This window comes from Geospiza fortis, unplaced genomic scaffold (genome assembly GCF_000277835.1).
Source record: "Geospiza fortis unplaced genomic scaffold, GeoFor_1.0 scaffold264, whole genome shotgun sequence".
In the NCBI taxonomy this organism is placed as follows: domain Eukaryota; kingdom Metazoa; phylum Chordata; class Aves; order Passeriformes; family Thraupidae; genus Geospiza; species Geospiza fortis.
The window spans coordinates 3,076,794-3,099,944 of NW_005054332.1; the positions used below are offsets into that span (position 1 = coordinate 3,076,794).

At 37.0% G+C, this 23,151-nt stretch overlaps 1 protein-coding gene across 1 annotated transcript in view; it reads left to right on the plus strand.

Moving 5' to 3' along the window:
- EYS (eyes shut homolog) overlaps nucleotides 1–23,151 on the plus strand; it is a 702,047-nt gene that overhangs the window by 596,886 nt on the left and 82,010 nt on the right. Inside the window, 1 exon segment of the mRNA XM_031057597.1 lies at nucleotides 2,585–2,805. Within this exon segment, the coding sequence (XP_030913457.1) occupies nucleotides 2,585–2,805 (221 nt within the window).

Consider the following 23,151-nt stretch of genomic DNA (forward strand, 5'->3'; position numbering starts at 1 on the left):
AAAAACATGGATGCTATGAGAGTTTAAAAAAAGTATATTAGTAGTGTCATTTACCTAAGGCCAAGGGGTTATTAGAAACAATTCAGATATTACTAAGCAGTAATTCTAGTTACTTTTTAGTTGCAAGCTACACTGTCTAGTGGAGGACAGTTATGAATCATCAGTGATTTAATTTGGTTTCAGTATTTTTGCTAGGACTTGGTTTCTGAATAGTGTTGTGAAAATATCTTTCTCCATTTTGAAACTGGTATCAGAAGACTCATTCTGAATGGATAAGAGGCCAGCTTTCCCAAATCTTGAAGTTTTCCGTTATTCTTTGTCTTCATTTTATTGCTTTTTTAATGCATTCTCTCATCACGAGATTATTTCTGCATGAAACATTTTTAAACATTTTTAGACAAGATTTTGAACTGTGATTGACAGCTTGCTTTATAAGTTTGTTCACTAGAAGACAGGTCAGTTATCTGCTGAGATGCTAATCTTGATGTGCATCTCACAGCATGCACTGCTGGTTTGTAACAGAATTTCTTCCCTTGCATGGTATGTAGTATGAATGTCAAATCCTCATGACTAACTGTTACACTTTACAGATCTGCTCCTAATCTCCCAGAACCTCTATTTACAAAGTACACAATCAAAGAAAGAATAAAAAGACATTTCTTATCTCTAAGAGGTCTGATGAATATCTTCCCATTATTGCCCAAGATAATCCTTTTCACTACTCAGGCTAAAAGTGAAGAAGGATATTTTCAAATTAGTATTTGAAAAGTTAAACATGAGTATTACGTAAGTTATTGATATATATATTAAATCTTTTATGTTGTTAATAAGACTTTCAGGAATTCTTTCTTTGTGCCTCCTTAAAATATATTCTGGTTAAGTCAGTTAAATTCAGAACAGGACCTTTACAGAAAGAATGTGTATTATGGTGTAGTAGCATGAGCTTGAACATCAAATACATTATGATAAAATCCATTGATGCTAGAAACTGAGCAAAGCCTACTGAAGTTCTGTGATACACTGGATCTGCCCCCAAGGTTAGTGCTTTTGTAAAATAAGCCAAATAATAAAGGAGATTGCTTTGCCAGTGGAGTGTTAAAAACACTGCTCTTAATCACAGACACTTTGTCATGCAGTCCAATGCTTTGCTTAATTCTTGAAAGAGATTCACAAGCAGAGAGAAAATGTTTGCAAACACTACTTACAAATCTTGTCTATCACTGTGGTGTTTCATAGCTTTGTTTGAAAGGGGATAAAGTCAAGTGATCTGAAATTAATTCAACAAGTGCAGAGCCAATGTCTTTGAATTCCTTTGGTATGAAAAATCTGATTTAATTTTATCCATGCTCTAAAAGAAGTAGGTGTTTTTCTTTTTCACTTCAGAATGAAAGACACTGAGTAGAAGAATATCTGGCAGTATTCACATTCATTGTATCACAAAATCTCACTTGAAATTGTTAGCAACATAGCTCCAGGACTGACAAAAGTAATACTGAAAACAACAAAGCAAAAATCATATGGATGTGTGAATTCCAGATAAATCAATAGGATGTTTTCCTCCTGTTTCTATTTTTTTACAGGTGTCTGAATATGATAGTGAACGGCCTCTTCACTATAAGTTACCCCCTCACATGTTTTACATATGCTGTGATAATTTCTGATTCCACTGGTGTATTCTTTCTTGACTTGAGCGGGCTAGGTGTCACCCTCTTTCTGGACTAATGGTATTGTACAAATAAATGCATCATTGTGTGATGCAAGTATAGTTTTTTTTTCAATTCCTAAGAATTGGCAGGCACTTAGCAAATGAACTCAGGAATGATGTAGTCCCATGTAAGAATTCCAGAAAGTCAGGAATTAGCTTGAGGAGTGGAATTCAGAGCGTTAAATGAGCCATAGTTCATTTATATGTGATGATTAAGGGCTTGAATCCTAGGTCAGGCAACAGAGGAATTACCATAGTGAGCACTAATATGATTTGGTCAGACTCTGTGTGAAAAAGTTGTGATTGTTTCTTTGCACCTTTATAAGGGTGTTCTAGGCTTTTGGAAATTTGAAAATTTCCTTTTTTATCCCCCTTGGGCTTCAGTATAGCAGTCTGTTTTCTGTCACTCATTAAAAAAACTAAAATATTTTTTCTGTATTCCCTTATCTTGAGATCCCATAGGTCCCAGGTCTTAAAGGAAATATCTTCAAGTCTACAGCTTCTCCTGTGTTCCTGCACCAAACTTCAGCCATGAATGTTCAACTCATCATATAGGATGAGGGTATCTATGTAAAAAACTTACCATGTTCCCTGTCATTAAGGCTGAGAATTCCAATTTGTGTTTCATGGAATGTATGTTGTCTTATATATTTGAAAATATGAAAACAAATTAAACCACCCTCTTTGTAAGGATTATTCAAAAAGGAAAAAAAAAAAAAAAGAGAACATTTTTTAAAATAATCATTTCAGAAAGCATCAGAGTTTTTGCCCATCTTCGAGTAATGATTATTTCCTTTATCAGTATCTATTGTTCCTTCATTGTTTACAATAACATCACAAATCACATTTTTTCTGACAAGTCTCTTTTTGTTTCTGCAGATCAACTTTGGATCAATCTTCCTTGGAAAGGTTCCTGTTCATGAGGAGGTTCATCGATGTGCTGGGCAGATATATGGCTATAAAGGATGCATTAGGGATTTTCAAGTCAACAACAAAGAGTTGTTCATCATAGATGAGGCTCTTGAAGGAAGGAATGTTGAGAACTGCAATGTTCCAATGTGTGATTATCATCCATGTCACAATGGGGGGACCTGCACTAGGTAAGAGGCATTTCTTTATCCATTTTATCATTCATTCTTGATGAAAAATTACTATAATTTTCTCTGTGATGAAATAATCACCAATCTTTTGTCCTGATAATTTCAACTAGAAAATGTGGCATCTTCATGCCAGCCAGAGAGATGCTACAATTTATTTGCTTGCATGAAAAGTGATATAAAATATAATGACATTGTCCACACAGGATATATATTTTGTTGAAGCCAGAATTCCTTTGCAACCAATCAGATCAGTACTGCTACAAGACTAAATCTGAACTTTTCTATAGACAGTTTGGACAGAAGGCACATAAGAGGTCATTATTTTTCCTAACAACTCCATCTCTTACTCAGTTGTGTACCCTCACACATCTTCATGGTGTGTTCCTGAGTGCAAATGTTCATCATCATGCTGTGGAAACACTAACAACTGACTTTCTTGTTCACCTTCAGCATATGTGAAAAGATATTGTCAAAGAACCTTTGCAAGCTAAGGTGCATCATGCTGAAAGAGGAAATGGAGTCTGAAAGAGACATGAGTTAAAAGAACAGAGGATGATGGTTCAGTTGAATGATGGTTCAGTAGGAGCACAGTAACTTTTTAAGCCATAGCAACTTGATCATTATCTAAGGAACTCAGCATTTAGAAACACATTTCTGTTTAGAAATGATAGAATTTATGAAGTAGCTGCCAAATTATTAAAAAAATTGTACTTCAAGGCAAATGCTGAACAGAACAATTTAAATTTCTTTTGATGTTCTGGGCCACTGTGTGTTTCTTAGATTGAGGAGATCTTGAACAAATTTTTGAGGGACTTCTCTGCCTCTTGATTGATGTGAACACACAAAAAATATTAAACAGGTCTTTGATCTTTAAGTCTTGTTTGACTAGAGCACAAATGAAAACAAGGCAGTTTCATGAAAACACACAATTTGCCTACCAGTCTGATGAAACTGAGTGTGTACTTTGGAGTAATGAAACTGTTTTTTCTCTGTTGGTTTTTACTGTATCTCTGCCATTCTACTGCTTGGCCTGTCAGCTGCCATTATGGAATACTGTTTCATTTGAATTTGTGTCCTGAATAATTCATGAGGATTGGATTTATTTCCTGCCTTTTTGCTTTCCAGCTGCTGGCCTGGGCCCTTTTCAGAATGTTTTTGTTTTGAAATGGGTCACTTCTCTTCTGCCCAGAGGCATCATGGAAGACTGGGCATGTGCAAACCAGGGATAATTGGCTGTTCAGTAGCACAGTTTTCATGATTTTCTACAACAGCCAACTGATTTTCAGGGATCACCTTCTCCAAACCCAAGAATTATTCAATTTAATAACCAGGAAATCAACTGTCAGCAACTCTGAACAGATTAATTAGATGCTTCCGACAAAATTCAAACATTAAAAAGAAGTATACAAGAGATAGAAACATGTCCAGGTGATCTGGGCAGAGTACAGAGAAAAAATCCAGCCAAAGCCCATCTGGAGATTAATCTGGCTGGGACGGGCAGGGCAAAACCAAAAGCTTCAACAAGGATATCAGCAGCAAAAGGAAGACCTAGGAAAATGTAGGCTTGCTGCTGAATGGGGAAAAATTCTGGTGACAAAGGATTCAGGACAGACTGAAGTGCCTTCTTTGCCTTAGTCTTTATGGATAACTGGGCTCCAGGAATCCTATTCCTCTCCTGTAGGAGAAAGTCTGAAGAAAGGAAGATTTACACTTGGTGGATGAAAATCAGATCAGAGAGTTTTTTAATCAACTGGACGTACATCTGTGGGACGTAATGGGATTCACGCATGAGAGTGAAGGGGGAACTATCTGGTGTCATAGCAAGATTTTTGCCAGGTGTTTCAATTACACTGCTTAATGGCAAAAAGAAAAAAAGAAAAAGTATATTTTTCATTGCATTTAATTCTTCAGGTGCTTGGCAACTAGTTAGTGGGTTTGCTTCTAAAAGACCACGAAGTATTACGTAGCAAATATCTCTGTCATGTTTTTTAAGGAAGACTGGAGTTTGTCAACTCATATTGCTGAGTATAGACAGGTGTGTTTCTAAGAAACATTTTTTACAGTTGTTCTGAAAAGATATTTACTTGCCTTTTCTTATCATTAGAGGAAAAAATACTACTGTAGTGTTCAACCCATTCATTACAATGATTATCCAAAGGAAATTTATTTGAAAGGGAAAAAATTCTTTGTCATTTTAGTAGAAGACAGGGATTAGAATGTACTTAGTTTTCAGACACAAAACTTCAGGGGGCAGCTGACCGCTCATTCTGATCATTGGTTGTATCAGGTGCTCCCTTGGCATTTGTCAGGGCAAGACTTTGCACCAGGCAGGGCATGAGGATAGACCCAGCCCTTGGGCTTTGGGGATATCTCTGGGTGTAGTGACATGCTGAGGCAGGACTGGGACATCACTCGACTGGTAGGGGATTGGGATCAAGCTCAGAAAGGGGAGCAAGGGCCAGACACAGCCCTAAATTGTCTAGGCGGGGCAATGGTGACAGAAAAACAGAGCTTCAGCATGTGTAATGGTGACTTGCGAAGGCAGACAATGCAACTCCAAATGTGCCTCATTTCCTCTTTCTTACCCCCTGTTTGATACCCTGAGCATGATGCCACATGGTCTGGGATATCACTTGGGTCAGCTGGGGTCAGCTGTCCTGTCTGTGTCTCCCTCCAACTCCTTGTGCTGCCCCAGCCTTGCCCTGGTGTGGTGGGATGAGGAGCAGAAAGGCCTTGATTGTGTTATCAATCCAATGTTCAGCACAAATGTAAAACACAGCTCCCCACCAGTACAATATTAACTCTATCGCAGCCAAAGCCTGCACAATAGACCAAAAACTATTGGTTTCAAAAGTGTTTAAACATATGTTTCATCAGATGAATGTTTCAATAGAAATCTAAATTTTTTATTCCTTACATAGTCATTATGTATTAGATTAAAAACCAAAACAGTCTAACTATATAAGTGCTCTACTCCTTTAAAAAACACTTTTCCAAGTTTCCTAGCTCTTTTACAGCATTTTATGCTAAGGTAGAATTCCAGATTAATTTCAGAGGGGGAAAAATGGCAACTATTCTGTAAATTTAAGGGTTTGATGCCACATAATTCTATGGAATTCAAAGCTCATTGGATTTGGATGTGTTTGAAATGGGCATGGAAAGATTAACCTAGGAAACTCTTAATATTCTGTGTGGCCCCCTGGTCATATGAGCCAGATGTTGCAAACCAAGCTTAGTGTTAATTAAGAAGACACATCTGTGTGTGGGAAATAAACTCACAAAATTACCTCACCAATGATTTAACAATTATGTCAGCCACTACACTAGTAGCAGTTGATTAATGCATTTGTTTTAAATCTTATAAAGACTAAAAAAATGTAAACATACACAAGCTTAGCTTTTATAGTGTGGAATACAATCTCAAAGTTAATTGCTCCCACAAACAATCATGTTTGCAGTGTCTCAAACTATTCTCACAGGGATTATTCCTACTGTTGTTATTCCCCATGTATTGATGCAGCAGATGGGTCCATTAATGTTAATCAATTAACCAAGACTGAAAAATCAAACTCAATTAGAAATAAATTTCAATAGAGACACTTACCTTCAGATTTCGACTGCCATGTATGCTGTAATCAACAAAAACATATGAGGAATTTAAATTTTCAATTTTCATCTCTTGATAATATAAGAGGTACCTTCCTAGATATGTAGGTCTCATTTGAATAGTACCTTTTTATCTACAAATAGAGAAATACATATTCTAAAGCATACTTCAGAAATTGTCTGTTTTCTGCATTCTGGGAAATCATGCAATTCCTCTTTAGCCTTTAAGAACAGATTACTAAATGAAAATTTTCATCCAAACTATTTTCTAAAGTTCATCTGATAACATTTTGAATGTCTTTTAGAAAAAAAATATGGAGAATGAGTTCAGGGTTAGGTTAGCTATGGTTGAACTTGGTTACATGATAGACTATCTTATGATGTAGATGCTGAGGAGATCAGATGAAGGGATTTAACAAATTTTGTGGTGTCCTTTTAGTATATATCCTGAATATTAATTAAAAGTAGAAATGTGAATTTTTAGGAGAAAAAAGAAAGACCTTAAACTGTAGACCATGGAGACACTAAAATGTTCTTTGCAAAAATTTTTACATCTCCTTTTTCAATCCAAAGGCTAGTCCTGGTGATCCTTTTCCAGCCATGTGCCAAAAATGCATTTATGCTTCCTTATGCCCATAAGCCAAAACTGTGTGTTATGGTAGGTTTCACCTGAAAGTATTAATCTAAAGATAGGCTTGTATGCCTTTATTAATAATTTTCTCACATTTTTAGCACAGAGCTGCAGTCTGCTTCCAGCTTGAAAAATCTGGTTGCTGTGTTTTTTGACCTAAAGATAGAATTGTTACCCTAGAATATGCAGGTTCCTTCAAACTAAGTAACACTGAAGCATTTCTCCAAAACTAGCAAGACTATGGCAGGTCAAATTTTTAGAATTGCTCATGGATTTTCTCTCACTGCTTTAGTTGTAGGTGTTTTGGGGTAGGAAAGGTACCAGCTAGTCATAAATAATGGAATTTATCATATATCAATAAACTTTTTATAGATGTGTTTTGTAGACTAAGAGACTCAGGCCAATATATTAGCTATAACATCAGTTTTTTGGGGTTTTTACCAATCTAAATCCTAGTTAACATCCATATTAAGTTCAGAATTAATACTTTAAGTTCCACCATATTCAGGTTTTGCAAAAAGATAGATCAAAGGGATTAAAATTCATCTTAGTTGGTCTTCAAATGAAGAAAATTTCCAGATGGGAGTTGTTTACCCTCATAACTTTTCTGAAATTACAACAAATGCAGCTATGCATGCTGATTTGTATGAAGAAGATAAACTACTGCCTTTTCAAGGGGTGATTTTTAGGCAGATCTCTCAATACCAAAGATGCTCACATTTTACAACTCCAGAAGTGGATGTTGGGATGATGATAATGGTGATGATGATGATGATGATTCATGCTTGCACATACCATTATTTAGGAAGACTAGTTGGGAGACTTGATTTCTTGGGGTCCTGCTCTTTTTATGAGATTAGATATTATAGTGTGAGTTTGGTACTTAAGAGATTCACATTTGGAAATCTATTACTTTTTTCTATTGCTTACTTCAAATTTGATTTTGGAGAATAAAATAATTAATTTAAATTTATTTCCAAGCTGTTTCCTTTTTCTGGAAGAGAGATTAGTCATCCTTTTTGGTTTCTCATGATCTTTGGAAAAATTAATGCCATTCTTATCAAGAAAGTTAGTTTTGAGGAGGCTGAAAGATAATTCCATAATGACCAAAATTCCTGTTGGATGTGTGTTTGTTGCATCATATTCGCACAAGAAAGTCAAATAAGCAAAAGAAAAAAATTCATTTCTAGTTTTCCCAACACTAAGTGTTAGGAGGTAGAGAATTCACTGACCTAGGCTGATCTTTCTGGTAGAAGGAATTAGTTTGGGTTAAGTCCCATATAAAAACTCTGCACATTGATTTTCTGTATAAAAATCTTCATTTCTCCTACATTAGTTTTCCTTAAATAAGAACAGAAAACTAAAATTTAATGCCTTCTAGCCATTGAAGATTAGACAGTAAATTGTTCTAATCTACAATTTTGTTAGGATATCTGTTTCAAGACTGAATTAATTGAACCAGGTGTGTCTCACTCTTTGCATCAGAAATAGAGTCCCATTTTATCGTATTTATTTCTTGGGCATTGTATTCCTCAGATTATAGTAGCATGGGGGAAAGATTTGACAAAGAAATCAAAGCCATATTCCATTAAGCTGACAGCATTAAGTGATGATGTTTTAGATTTTAAACAAAACATCTGTAAGACCTCGGGAAATTTTATGATGATAATGTATGGGAACACAGCAAAATATAAAATCATTAATTTTGTTGGATATACTAGTATTGAACTGTTATTCTTTTCAAATAAGCATTTTTAAAATATGGAACTTCTTTACTAGTGATTAAAATGAGGTACTCTCTTCAGAATTTGTTTGCTTCTGAACATAATTTTATCTTAGAAATATTGCTGTAATAACAAATTCTGACAATTGAAAAATAATCGAAACAAGTAAGTTAGAAAAAGTGATATTCAAACCATAAAGCATTCTGCTTCTAATTTAGGTGGTATTGTAGTGATTCTGTTAAAAATGTTTGTGGGAAAATCAATTTTTTATGTTCTCAGATCCACAGATTTAGTATCCGATTAGTGTGAAAAGTGGCACACTGAGAACAGCACACGTAAGAAAATCAAGAATCAAAAATATATAGGGCTTCAAATTCCTGACTCTTTAGATAATGTGCAGGCTGTGCACAAAATTTTTTACACATCATGTTATATATCATCTCTATTGAATTTTACTTAAAACAGAGAAGCTGCCATTGCTAAAATTTTATTTGGGGTATTGAAATACCAGTAAATGCCATTATACCAGTCATCTTGGAATGTTCTGACTGAATGCCTAGAAATTCTATGTAGCATTATTTCTGCGAATTACAGCAGAACCAAATCAGCATTTCTGATAGCTTTAATTCCTGAAGGGGTATCTAGTTTGCAGCTTTAAAATACAACAGAGCAGCAAAATTGATGGAATACTTTTCCAAGGCAAGTGCGATGTTTAAGCATAAGTAGAAATACTCAAAACACTATTCATACAAATTTCTCCAATTAGAGAAGTAGTGCTCAGATTCTTAGCAAGAATTTCACTTCACTATTAACACTGACAAATAGTAGAGCTCAGACTGTTTGCTATAAGGTATATCATGTAGTATATGTATGAAAACTGACTAGTGTGTCATATTCATTGAACTAATAGTTTTCCAAAATTCCACATAGATAATCCTTTCAGTATAAGTTTTTCTGCTCAGAGTGGTGGTGCACAGAGTTACACCCATGTGTCAGCCAGTCACTAGAGAGGTTCCCCAAGACTCAGTGTTGGGCCCAGTCCTGTTTAATATCTGTTCTGATTATCTGAATGAGGGGATGGTGTGCACCCTCAGTAAATTCACAGGCAGCTTCAAGTTGGGTGGGACAGTTGACCTGCTGAGGTCAGGAAGGCCATGCAGAGGCACCTGGACAGGCTGGATCCATGGGCCAAGGCCAATTTTTTGAGGTTCAGTAACAGCAAGAGTCAGGTCCAACACTTGGGTCACAACAACCCCATGCAGTGCTCCAGGCTTGGAACAGAATGGCTGGAAAATTGCCCAGAAGAAAAGCCCTGGACATGCTGGTTGACAGCAGCTGAACATGAGCCAGCATGTGCCCAGGTGGCCCAGAAGGCCAATGGCATCCTGGCCTGTGCCAGAAATAGTGTGGCCAGCAGGAGCAGGGCAGTGATTGTCCCCCTGTACTCAGCACTGGTGAGGCCACACCTCAAATCCTGCATGCAGTTTTGAGCCCTCCTTATACGAAAGACTCTGAGGTACTGGAGTGTGTCCAGAGAAGAGCACTGGACGTGGAGTTCCAGGCTGGAGAAAATTAGTCTCAGTGGGGACCTTATTGCTCTGTACAACAACCTGAAAGTAGTTTGTAACAAGGTGAGTGTTTCCCTCTTCTCCTAATTAATAAGTGACAGAACTAGAGGAAATGGCCTCAGGTTGCAGCAGGGGAGATTTAGGTTGGATATTAAGGGGAAAAAATTTACCAAAAAGTTTATATATCGGAACACACTGCCCGGGAAAGTGGTCAAACCACCAGATAATCTGCAGTATCTGTAATACATGTCAGAACATTTCTTCCTTTGCTGCTGACCTAACATGCACACCTACTTACTAGTTATAGATTTCTACACTTCAAATACTGAAAATTACAGACAGAGACCCACTAGTGTAGTTAATGGAGGTTGAATGGGTTAGAACTTCATTGTTCTGAAACCTTGCTTGGGAGGTTATCATTGAAAGCAAACAATGAGGCTTATCAGAGGTCACAGAACAGAACAGGTTTTGATTATGCTTTAGAGAAGCTTTCTTTGCCTTTGGTACCTTTTTAGCTTTGAGGAACATGCTTAGTATTCAAATAGAATTTGAGAAGTCTGGATATGAAGTCTCATCTTGATATAGAAGGTTATCATGACACCAGATTTGGTCTTGTACTTTATTTCTTTCTCAGAAAGCACTTGTTTAAGTTTGCCTTTTAGAAATATAAAAATTTTTTTGTTTGTTTGTTTGTTTTAATGGGAAACCATGGTTTTTGGATTTAATAAAACTAGTCAACTTTGTGATCATCTGAAAAGATAAATATACATAGTGGTACCATGATAGTCACAAGAATTTCATGCTCCATGTGTATGCATATAATGAATTTAGATTAGGTGTCTTTAAGTAGCCAAACCTAGCTAAAAGACAGCTTTTAGGAAGCAGAAAGACAGAAATAGAGGAGACATTCTGCCAAAAAGATCCATAAGTATCCAGATAATTATTCAAAGGCAAAGGTAACTAGTACTTCAGTTTTTTCTCAGAGCCCATTGGAATGAGGTGCTTATACTGTCTTCCTCACAACTGGCTCCAGTTATATCAGATCTTGTATGTTGTGAAGAAGGGACCTTTTTTTTTGTTACTAGGGAAAACTTATAGAAGTTGTGTATTACTCTGAAGTGAAGGGGAACATAGAAGATCAATATGTTATTTTATTCTCAAAACATCTAGAGACTTAAGAATTACCTGGTGTCTTGCTAGAAAATTAGTACATCGCTCTTCAGGAAAGACTGTCTGGGATAAAAAAACACTTTTGAAGGCTGGTTTTCTGAAATCTGTATCCTTGGAAATATGAAGGTAAAAAGACCCTAGAACCACAAAAATCCTTTTGTCCTTTACCAGGACCTCTCTCAGGTTACTTCACAGTAGAAGAGGTCAGAACAAGACCTGGGTCATAAGTTCCCTCCATAATTAGTGGAGATGTCTAGCATTGTTGTGGAACAATACAAATCACTACACCACTGCTCCCTGAAACCTGATTTCATTACCATGATGATAATATGGAATATATATTTTATTTATATGATGTCATAGTCATGTGAGTTTTTGGACATCCTACTCATGTCTGTACATGAAGCACAAATATGTTAACATGTAGAGTACTTTAATGAATACTTTACTTTGCTATGTACCTAAAAGAACACGTTTGTGCTAGCAGGTTTTCACACTCGTGAATAGGTTGTAATACTAAAGGAGATCAGGTTCTAAAATATTCAAGTGGGAGTGGGCACCTCAGGAATGCTGCAAGGTGAAAATCCCAGATGGAAACCAGTTACTCAGAGGCAGAAGTTTTGTTTTAAATAGTTATTGAAACTGCCAGTCATAAGGGGTCCACTGGCAAGCTGGCCCAGTCCAATGGTGTGATGGTGAGTCTTTGCTCTGGAGAGACAGCAGACACCTTCTTTACTGACCTAGTAGTGGGTGTCTGCACTGGTCAGATCAAAACTGGTGCCCTGTGACCTTCTGAGTGTCTGGCCAAGTACAAGCAGCTGCTGGGAATTGAGGAGGAGCTCGGCAGCAAGGTTCGCTTTGCTGGCAGGAACATTCAGGAACCCACATGTGCACTAAGTGTGGATGAGTCACCTCTGTTCTGGTTCAGCACTCATCATCAGCTTAGACCACAATTATCACTGATCACTTCAATGACTGTTATTTACATCAGAGTTCTCTTTTACATCCCCAGCAAATTTTCTTAGGATTGCAGAGGGATGTGTAAGCCTTCAGTTTCAGAAGCTCTGGTCATGACATCACTATTCTGTTTCCAAACAGCCTTTGAAGCTACTAATAGATAGTGAAGTTTCATTATTGAGTCACCATGTCATGAGTTTGCTGTAATCATGAGGAATTTGTGAAGTCTGTAATAAATATCTGTGTGAAAACACACATATAAACACATGTGGATAGGTATGCACTCAAACAAATTATATGCTGACTGTAACTGTGCTATATGTATTCCATTCTCCAAAATCATCCTGCCTTCATTATACTTTTGGGTTTTACAGTATATTTTTGGTGAGGGTGCTAAGGGCAGTTTTTAAAATTTCATATCTCACCCCAATTGCAAAGACAAGGACACTGAGAAAACAGGTCAAATCCCAAAAAGGTACATGAACTGGAGTACACTGGGAGTGAATTCTATCAATTAAATATTGCATGAGTGCTGTCCTGTCAATAAAATACTTTTTTTATATATTTCTCAGTGACAATCTTAGCAATTAGAATCATAGAATAATTGAGGTTGGAAAAGACCTCCAAGATCATCTAGTCCAATCTTTGACCAATCTCCACCTTGCCAACGAGATCATAGGACTAAGTGCCATCTCCTGTTATTTCCTGAGCACTGATAGGTGTGGTGACTATGCCACTTCCCTAGGCTGTCTATTCCAATGCTTAACCAACTTTCTATTCAGTGAAGAAATTCTTCCTGACGTCCAAATTGAACCTCTCCTGACACAGCTTAAGGCTATCTCCTCTTGTCCTGTCACTTGCTACCTGTGAGATGAGCCTGACCCCAACCTGACTGCAGCCTCCTCTCAGGGAGTTGAAGGGAGGAATAAGGTCTCCCTGAGACTCCATTTCTCCAGGACAAGCAATCTCAGGTTTCACAGCTGCTCTTCCTATGATGTACTCTCTAGACCAATTCTTCAGCAGCTCAGTTGTCCTTCTCTGGACACGCTCCAGCACCTCAATGTCCTTGAGGAAGGGCCCAGAAGTGAACGCAGCACTCAAGGTGCAGCCTCACCAGTGCCAAGTACCGGGGGACAATCGTTGTCCTGGTCCTGCTGGCCACACTGTTACTGATACAGGCCAGGATGCCATTGGCCTTTTTGGCCCCCTGGGCACACTGCTAGCTCCTATTCACAGCTTAAATTTAATTTTTTTTCTTCTGGATTATTCATATCATGGGGTCTGGAAAAGACCAAGGAAAATACACAGAAATAAGCTAGAGAATGGTATATCATCAATAACAGGGATTTTGAATCTAAACAAATTCTTCACAGCAAAGGGGTTTGAGTTACAAATGGTTAGCATTTTAAGCTCAAGTCTTAAAATAAAACATGAAGACTACTATCTGTAGCCTGAATAATATCCATTAATTATTCTGTTTTGCAGTAGAACATAATATGTTAGTGTGATTGTATTTCAGTTGTCAGATATGCCCAATAATTCATTCATTTTTCCATTCTGTAAACCATTTCCAGAAATATTGCATAATATTTCTAGGTTGGAGCCTAAGCATGGTAGTTCATTAACCCAGACTTAAGCACTTCCCTGGATACCTTCAGGGATTAATTATGGACATCATATCTTACCAAAATATTCAGAGATTGATTTAAATCCCAAAATTCACACTAAGCTCATTTTCATCATGTTATCATTTTATGCAAGCCAGATTTTTTTTCTTTGCATTCATTAGCATTCAGGATATTGTTACATGGATCAGAGTCACTACCTGGAAAAAAATACTAATGCAGTGGAGAGAACAAACTGTTTAGAAAAACCTAGGGTAAATCGAACTGAAAATCATTTGTAGTTAAGAACCATTAACAAATAAATTGTCTATTGTAAAGGGGATTACCTTTTTTAAACTCTTTTTAGCTTTTTCTCAAGTAGATTTCATGGAGAAATTAAAGTGAAAATTTTCCAAATGGTTGGACTCTCCCACTCTGCTCCTTCAGGCACAGAGTCCATAAGGTGGCTTCACTCCAAATTTTATGATACATTTAGAGCTGTTAATTTAATGAATTCCTTTTTCCTCTCAGGTCATGCCTAATACAAATGTATTCTCCTATTATCCAAAAAATGGTATTAAAAAACAACAACAACAACAACAAATCCTCCCTGGTGATTAATACCAAACCTGTAAATTAGTCAGAAGGTCTAAATGCCCCCACTCCTCAGCTTGGAGAATGCACAGAAAAAGAGTTCCAAACCATTTCCCTTTCCTATGCTTTCTCTAGGTTTCTGATTCAGGCAGTACAATTCTTATATCCTCATCTTCCCCAGGGTGAAATTTGCCTACTTAAGATTCACTTAAACTGTGAAGCACAGCTGAAGTGGGACACAGGACACAGTAAACAGCTCATTTCTTTGTCACTGTTTCAGGGATGATAGAGCAATAGAATGCAATATATAAACATGCAGTAAGTTAAAAGTAGCCACTCATATTTAAAATCCTGCTGCAGTCTTTGAGTATCATTACTATTTCCCTGCTTTAAAGAACAATGAGGTAGACAAACTGTTTCACAGATACCTATTTAATTGTTAGGCATTAAAATTCTTGGAGCAGACAAACATTTTTAACATTGAAATGTAACTTTAGTATGTATGCTTAAACTGCAATGAAAAAGACAAAGCAATCAGGAGCTTATTTTGTTAGCTTTACAAGTGTTGAAACAGCATCCAGATTTATTAGGTGGTAGTTATGCCAGCTCAAAATTCAAGGCTGAATTCTAACGTTGATTTTCAGCTTCAGCAAATGCTCTCTGGGTCCTGCTGTGTTTCACTTAGTAGCAAGGACAAGTGAATTCCATCTGTAGGAGAGCATGTTTTACAAAGAAGCTACAGCAAGGCAAGAGTCAATACTGAGATGGAGCAGGATTCAATATCTGGACACTTTATTTATGGACAGTTGCTTGTTTGTGTTCAATCAGGTTTTTAGATCTAGGGCGATGATTTAAGAGCAGATGTAGAGTTATAACACTCAGTTTTAAAATGAGAGGATGTTTGTTTTGTACTTTGATAGTAAAATGCTGTGATTTAATATGAACAAGATGGCATTTGTGGTTAGGAACTAATCTTGCTAAATGCAGAATATGTAAAAATGGTAATTGAAATGAATATATCTTTTTGGTTTTTTTAATCTGCCTACTAATATAGTTAAACCATCAATTTTTTTATGGGTAAATATTTGAGTAGTAGCAAAACCAGTTGGGTATTATTATATCTTTATAATATGTATATAGGAGAAAATATATTTATAGGGTGTACTCATAGACAAATTGGTATACATGCTTATATATTGACGTTGTTTATCAGTATGTTTTTGCTCATATTTTTGGGTGGGCTTTCTTTAGTATGAATTGGGCAGTTCCTAATTCCTGGATGTTTGAGTTGACAAGCATTTTCTGTAAGCTAGATTTGATAATATGTGTTTTTAGTAACTTGGGCAATATATATATATTTCTCATATCCTTGACAATTATTGCATATGTATTCTATCAAGTTACACTGCAAAGCCAGGTACATGTGCAATTAGCTTTCCTTAGACCAGAACACTGCAACCTGAGCCACAAACCCAAAAAAACAGAGCATCACAGGGCCACTCACCACAGAATGCTCCAACTTACAAAAATCAAATTGAAAACAAAATGAGAAACATTGGGTTTGTGTCAAATCTCGTCTTTATGCTCTGGAGACATTTGATTATACAATTATATTCTGTCCAAGGGCCTGCGTATGCAAAATAGCACTTTTCTCCAGAAAAAAAAAAGGCAAAACAAAACCGAAAAAAAACCCAAAAAACAAATCAACAATCAAAATCTTAAGTAAATGGGTGCTTCATAAACTGCTTTTCTTTGCCAGGAAAATCCTGCAATCCTTGGCTGTGAAAAATCCTTATTACCATATTTTGTTCTGCTGCCTCTTGAGTAAAACACTGCTCCGTGTCTCTAGGCTGGTTTTAGGCTTTCACCAGGCTGTGAGAGAGAAGAGCTGTGGGCTGCTGCCACCTACAGCTCGAGTGTCACTGGCTCCCTGCCGGAGAAATGGACCCCGCACAAAAACCCCTCTGGACAAAAAGCATAGATCACAGACCTGAGCTGAAGGAAGACTCTGCAGAGCTGGTAGTAATTGGGTTTAGCCATGTCTTTATGACATTTAAATAAAACTGGGGGTACAGAGAAAGTAAATCCCCCAGTAGCATATTCAAGCAATTTGCTTCTCATAAAAGCATCTTCCTACTGGCAGTAGCTTGCAGAAATAAATTTCATAGAGAGGAGAAAAAAACCTCAGCTTCTGACAAACCTTGTGTCAGTTAACATTTGAAATGCTCTGAGATTTACCAGAAAGAAAGAAAGAAAGAAAGATTATACTCTCTTGGGGTATATTTAGTCAGTGTGATATGTGTGTTGCAAATATTTTAGGATGCTTAGAATGTTGTCCCCTATAACTTCCATCCCTCCTCCCCTTGCACTTATATATCTCCAGCTGTTAAAAAGAAAAACAAAAGAAATCACACTCTAGATTAAAACCTCTGGAGAGAAGGAATAATAGTGCCCAGTGGTGTGCCATTTTCTGTGACTGCTCCAACACTTATTGTTCTGAGCTTTATTGCAGTATTTTTTCAGTAAGGAAAATATAGGGTTTCTTCCATCTAAACATTATTCTGTTCTGCTTAACCTAGTAAATATTGGCATGACAAGATCTGTATGTATGGGAAAGATGGGAAATTGTTGCTTGTTTCCATTCAAGTATATCCTCTTTTTTCACTACTACTGTGGTATCTGAGGGTTTTGCTCTCCTGATTTCATTTCACTATCTATGCAACAGCGAAGAAGAATGCTCTGTGTGGACCAATCAGGCTGCTTCACTCCCATAAAGGATTTCTTATGCAGATAGTCCCGGTGAGATGTAGTACAAATTATGTACTTTAGGAGAAATGCTGTGTTCATGGAAGTGTTCTTTCATAGTGAAGTGTGTAAGCACATAGGCAAGAGCCTGCACAGCACTGCTACATTATTTTCATTTGCAGTGCAGAAAACAGACTCTTTAATCTTGTGTTTATAATATTGAAATTAGGCTTGAGACCTAGTTTTCATTACTGAAAGCAGAATGGGCATAAGAATAAACTGCAGGAACACATTATGTTATTTAAAAAATAAAATCAACATATTCCAGATATGCTTCATCCTCCAGCCTGCTTTTAGTTTGAGCTAACTTATGCCTGCAATCAGCATTTCTTGAGAAAAATTATCTTCCTTTTAACAGAAATTATGCACTGATATCTGAGTCACAGAGGATGATATTCTTTCAGGCAGCATCTCCAATTATGTTTCTTGACAGAGGATGTTAAGAGCATATTCCTCTCTGTCTAAATACTCTATTAGTTAATAATTAGTAATTGTACAATTCTGTGTTTACATATAAAGGAGATTAATCTTCAGATGCAGGATTGGGATGTAACATTGCCAGTAGAAAAAGTAGAAAAATGGCATTTTGTTCTGGTTTTACATCTGAGATTACACCATTTGAGAGTACTGAGATTTCCTTGCCTTATGTGGAGTTACTCTGATTTATACTACTGAAATGAAAATCTAATCAAGCACCACAGCTGGATACATTCAACAGTTTTTGTTCACACAGAATAACTTTGGATTGTATTGATCTGCATTATAGAACTGAAGAGAAAACAGCAGGAGGGAAATCTGAAAAACAGTGTCTCAATTAGAACCTAGTAAAAGTTCTTAAGGCATTTTTTGCATTGCCATATCTGGTTTGATCACTCTCAGAAATCAATGAAGAACCTGCAGTCAGAATCACAGATAAAAATGTCTTGAACTTTTAAAGTGGTTTCTGTGTATAGAAGGTAAAGAGTTGGGGTAGAGGGGGATACTACCAAAACCACTGCTGTCCTGTTGATTAAAAATTTGTCCAAATTTAATTATTCCTTTCAGAGTATGGCCAGCTAGAAGATAAGAGAAAGGGTGGTACAACAAGAGAAGGAAAAAAGGGCAATAAAGTAAAAATTGACTGCTAGATTAATTCTCTGTTGGACAGAAATTGCTGTGGTGTCACTAGCTTGCTGCTACCGCTATGTGTGTCATACCAGTGGACGTCAACTTAGTGAAACCAGGAAAAAGATAAATCCACTTGCCTCCCACTTCTGGAACAAAGAAAAGGGCAAATCCTGTTCTACCTCTAGTGATGGCAGTCATAGTTAAATGTATGTGTTGCTGAGAAGTCTGAGAATTCATCCTTTGGAAAAAAGAAGTCCTTTCACCATGAGATGACACTGCAACCCTTACTATAGAGTGACGAGGGGACCCATGCAGGCCTGACGAATAACAGCAGGGATAGGCTGTAAGCTGTAAACTAATATCAAGTCACTTCTGTCACATCTGTCTTTCAATATTTTAGATACTATCATGTATTTAATGCAGCTGAAGTACAATGCTTTGATGTGCTCCTTAGAGCACACTCTTAGCTGAATACATGCTAGCTCATGCTTAAGAAATCTAGCAATTTTGTGCTCCAGCTTAAAATGGCTTCTGAATAAATGCAGTGCAAAGAGGACAATTGCAAATAAACATTCCCAGGCCTCCCTATTTAAGAATGAACACATAGAGGAGTACAAAATTGGCCTGTTTTCCCAATCTGACTTAATAATTTAATAATGATGATTTAATCAATATTATGTCCCAGAGCCACATCAATATGTACAAGAATCCAGCACCTCAAGGATACATTACCGAGAGGAGACTTACTTGATTCAATTATTTATAATGATAGTGTGTCAATAATCCTGATTTCTTCATGTATTATTAACATTTTTCCCTCTTCACTATCTTCCTGCTTTCTGGAAGGAGTTAATTATTACAAAGCTTTCAGCTATTCCAGTGATCTTTAGCACAGAGAGTTGATATAATGATAGCATTCCTGAAGTGTTACAACACTCTTCCTAGAAGAATTTTCCAACTAAAGCATTTAAATTTAGGAAGTTAATTTCCTTCCCAGTCTGCTTACTTGGGTAAAGAAATATATATTAACAAATTAAATAGTTTTGTTTGGCTCAGTTTTATCCTACAGAAGCAACAGTGAGGGTTTTTTCTTTCACCTGCGAACATTTTACCTTTTCCTACAAGCAGTCACCATAGCTACTGGCAAATTGCATTATGTTTGCCTGATTTTCTCTGGTTTGACTACAGTTCTTTCTCAAGGAAAAAAAGAAATAATGTGGCTTGATAGTTTTCAGAGAACAGAAATCTTATGTAATAACCAATTAGTTCTGTCTGAAATGTCAGAGTCTCTGAAAAAGGGAGGGCTCTCCTTTACTTTACAGAGAATGTCACTGTGAACCTTTGCATATGGTTTTAGACACCTGAATGCTTCAAAGATTTTCTCCCATTAAGTGCTTTCATCTATGTTTGACTCAGCTGGAAACAAATTTGCCACAGTACAATATTAATAATTATTCGGATGTCAACATTTGCAATTTTTTCTGTCTCCACCTATTTTCTCAGTTTAGACAAAATTCAAGTTGTCTCAGACAGTAATTCAGATTGCTTGCTTTCAACAACTTCCTAGCTCCAAGTGGTGTGCAAAATTAGCTGGTACTTTCATTTTGACTTATGGATTTTCCTAAATGCATAAGTGCAATCTGTGCATGTTCAGAATTATGTAGTATAAGAAGTTAGATGCAGGTTATACTGGCAGTTCTTTTTCTATCTTCAAATTTTGACAGGTATTCTTCACAGAGGAAAGCTGTTTAATTGATGTGGTTTAAGTTGGGATAAAAGTATTGTTTTTTTAATTACTGATTTATTAATAATGAGTGACAATAAGCGAACTAAGAATTTAGGATCAGTATCAGCAATGCCACTGATAAACCACAATATCAGACACTGCAGAATGTTTATAAACACCTAAAAATTTCCATGAAACTTTCTGTAAGTTATTTATACACACCCACATGCACAGTGTGCACACCCAGTCCCTCACAGGCAGTGTGGATTTTGCAAACACTGTGAAATGTGGGTCTGCCACATCCAGACCTTCCTGTGGAGATGTGTATGCTGAGCATGTCAGGACAAGGGGAAACGTCCTTAATCCTCAGTAGAGTACGTTTAGATTAGATATTAAGAAAAAATTCTTTACTGTGAGAGTGGTGAGGCCCTGAAAGAGAGAAGTTTTGGATGTCCCACCCCTGAAAGTCTTCAAGGCCAGGCTGGATGGAGCTCTGAGCAACCTGGGCTAGCGAAAGGTCACTTTAAGGTCCAACCCAGGTCATTCTATGATTCTAAATCCTTCTCTGGAAGTACTTTTCTGCCTATTTGACTGTTTAACATAGGTGAATTATTGGCTTGGTCTAGCTGTGTAACTTTCACAGAATTCACAGATTTCACAGAATCACTGGGTTGGAAGAGACCTTCAAGACCATCGAGTCCAACCCATGCCCTAACACCTCAATTAAACCACGGCACCAAGTGCCACATCCAGTCTTTTTTTAAACACATCCAGGGATGGTGACTCCATCACCTCCCTGGGCAGGTCATTCCAGAACTTTATCACCTTTTCTGTAAAAAACTTTTTCCTAATATCCAACCTATATTTCCCTTGATGCAGCTTGAGACTGTGTCCTCTGGTTCTGTCAGTTGCTGCCTGGTGAAAGAGCCCAAATTCCACCTGACTATAACCACCCTTCAGGAAGCTGGAGAGAATGATAACAGCCTGCTCAAGTCAAAAAAAGAGAATTCCCAGCCCACCCTTTTTGATTATGTAGTGAGGGAATCAATGTCTTGGCAGGTCGTATGCACCATAAAAAACATCAGAAGCAAGGCATCTTGGTAATATTAGATTTAGTTTTGAAGTACTATCTTGCTGATTGGACAACTATTAAAAAAAAACAACAAAAGAAGAATTGCAGTTAACAATCAATAGAGGAGCTGCAAAAATTGTTTATGAGCATTAAAATGAGTATGTACAGGATCAAGTTTTATGAAGTCTGCTCATCAGAGCCCATTGTTTAAAAATAACTTTGAAGGAGATTTTTAAAAAGAACTCTGTAGCATCACATATAGTGTAACGGTGCAATAAACTACCACAAGAAGGACCAGATAAACATAGTCTGACATATCAAATTATGTATGTATAGCTGCAGAAAGCATGCAGAAAATTATAATTTAACATTTCTAAGAAAAACTGTAGCCAAATACACTTGCATAAGCATTATTATTTAAGGTATCTGTCATATTTGTTTTCCCAATTAGATACACACATAGAGTTCAAAAAGAAAGGTGTCACATAAACTTGCCCTTGTCTGGTATAAATTTCCAGTTCTAGATGAACTCATTCAAAGTTCTGACAGATAATGCTGGCAGTGCCTGTTCAAGCTGTCTGTTCTACTTCTGTGTTGGATGAAGGAATATATGCCTGCATCTCATCACCCAGTTTGGCATTTTAGTGCGAGCCAGGTGGATTTGTATTAAGGTACTGAGCTGTGAAGAGAAGCAACTGAACCATGGTTACCCATTCTGTCCTACCAATTGTCCTGAGGTGGTGCTGCCTCCAATAGGGGATGGTACTGACACTGAGGGGTTGAGACTCCTGGCCAATTTGACTGATAATGAAGTACATGAAAGCCAGAGATCAGAGAAGCAGAACAGTAATTTACCTTCCCTTGTAGTTATTGGGGGGTTTTTGCTAGATTTAGCAGAGTTTTTTGTTAAGGCTTTTTTTTAATTATTATTTTAGTTTTAGCTATAGCATATCCCATAAATGCTTTCAGTCCTTTTAACTGTTCCAATATAAATTTGTGCTTTCTGACACATTTGCAGCAAGAAGGTATTGACAGGTAATATTTGCAGTCAGTGAAACTCACTAATGTACCTCTGTCTTTCCTGAGATGGAACAGTGTCACTCTTCTCTCGAGGCAGCTGGTATAGCCAAGGGTTTAACCTTCTGATGATGCATCACATTTCATTCTTCTTTCAGACTTAGGTTAATACAATTCAGCATTGCATTTAAAAGCTGAAGTTTTGTGTCTGCTAAGAAATATTGCATCAGGCTTGCTGGTTTTCTGCCTTTCTGACAATAACTTTTAATTATTTTCATGTAAAATGTGAAGAAGGGTGTCATATGCATATGGTCTGGTATTCTTTCATAAAATATGAAAGACGGAGAGAGAGTAACAGATATGAAATTAAATACTGTTCTAATCTACATATTTGTGGTGTTCCACTCCTGAGAGGAAGGGAGCACTCAAGATTTGTGGATGCCCATGGTTGAAAAGGAACAACAAATACCAGAGGGCCAAAAAAAAAAAAGACCTTACAAAGTTTTATAAGTAAATTATATACATCATGGAAATTGGAATAAGCTAGTCCCTTATCTTCTAGTAGTAATAGAAATAAAAGAATTTTTAAAAAGGGGGAAGACAGAGACAGAGTAAAGGATATCACTGGTCCTGGGTCCAGCATCAATCTGGCCAACAAGGTGTCCACAGTCCAGGGGGTGCCACCAGGGCTTTTTATAGATAAGTTTTCCCCTACCCTGAGGCTACGTTTTTCACATTCCATGGAACTGAGTTATTATGCATTCA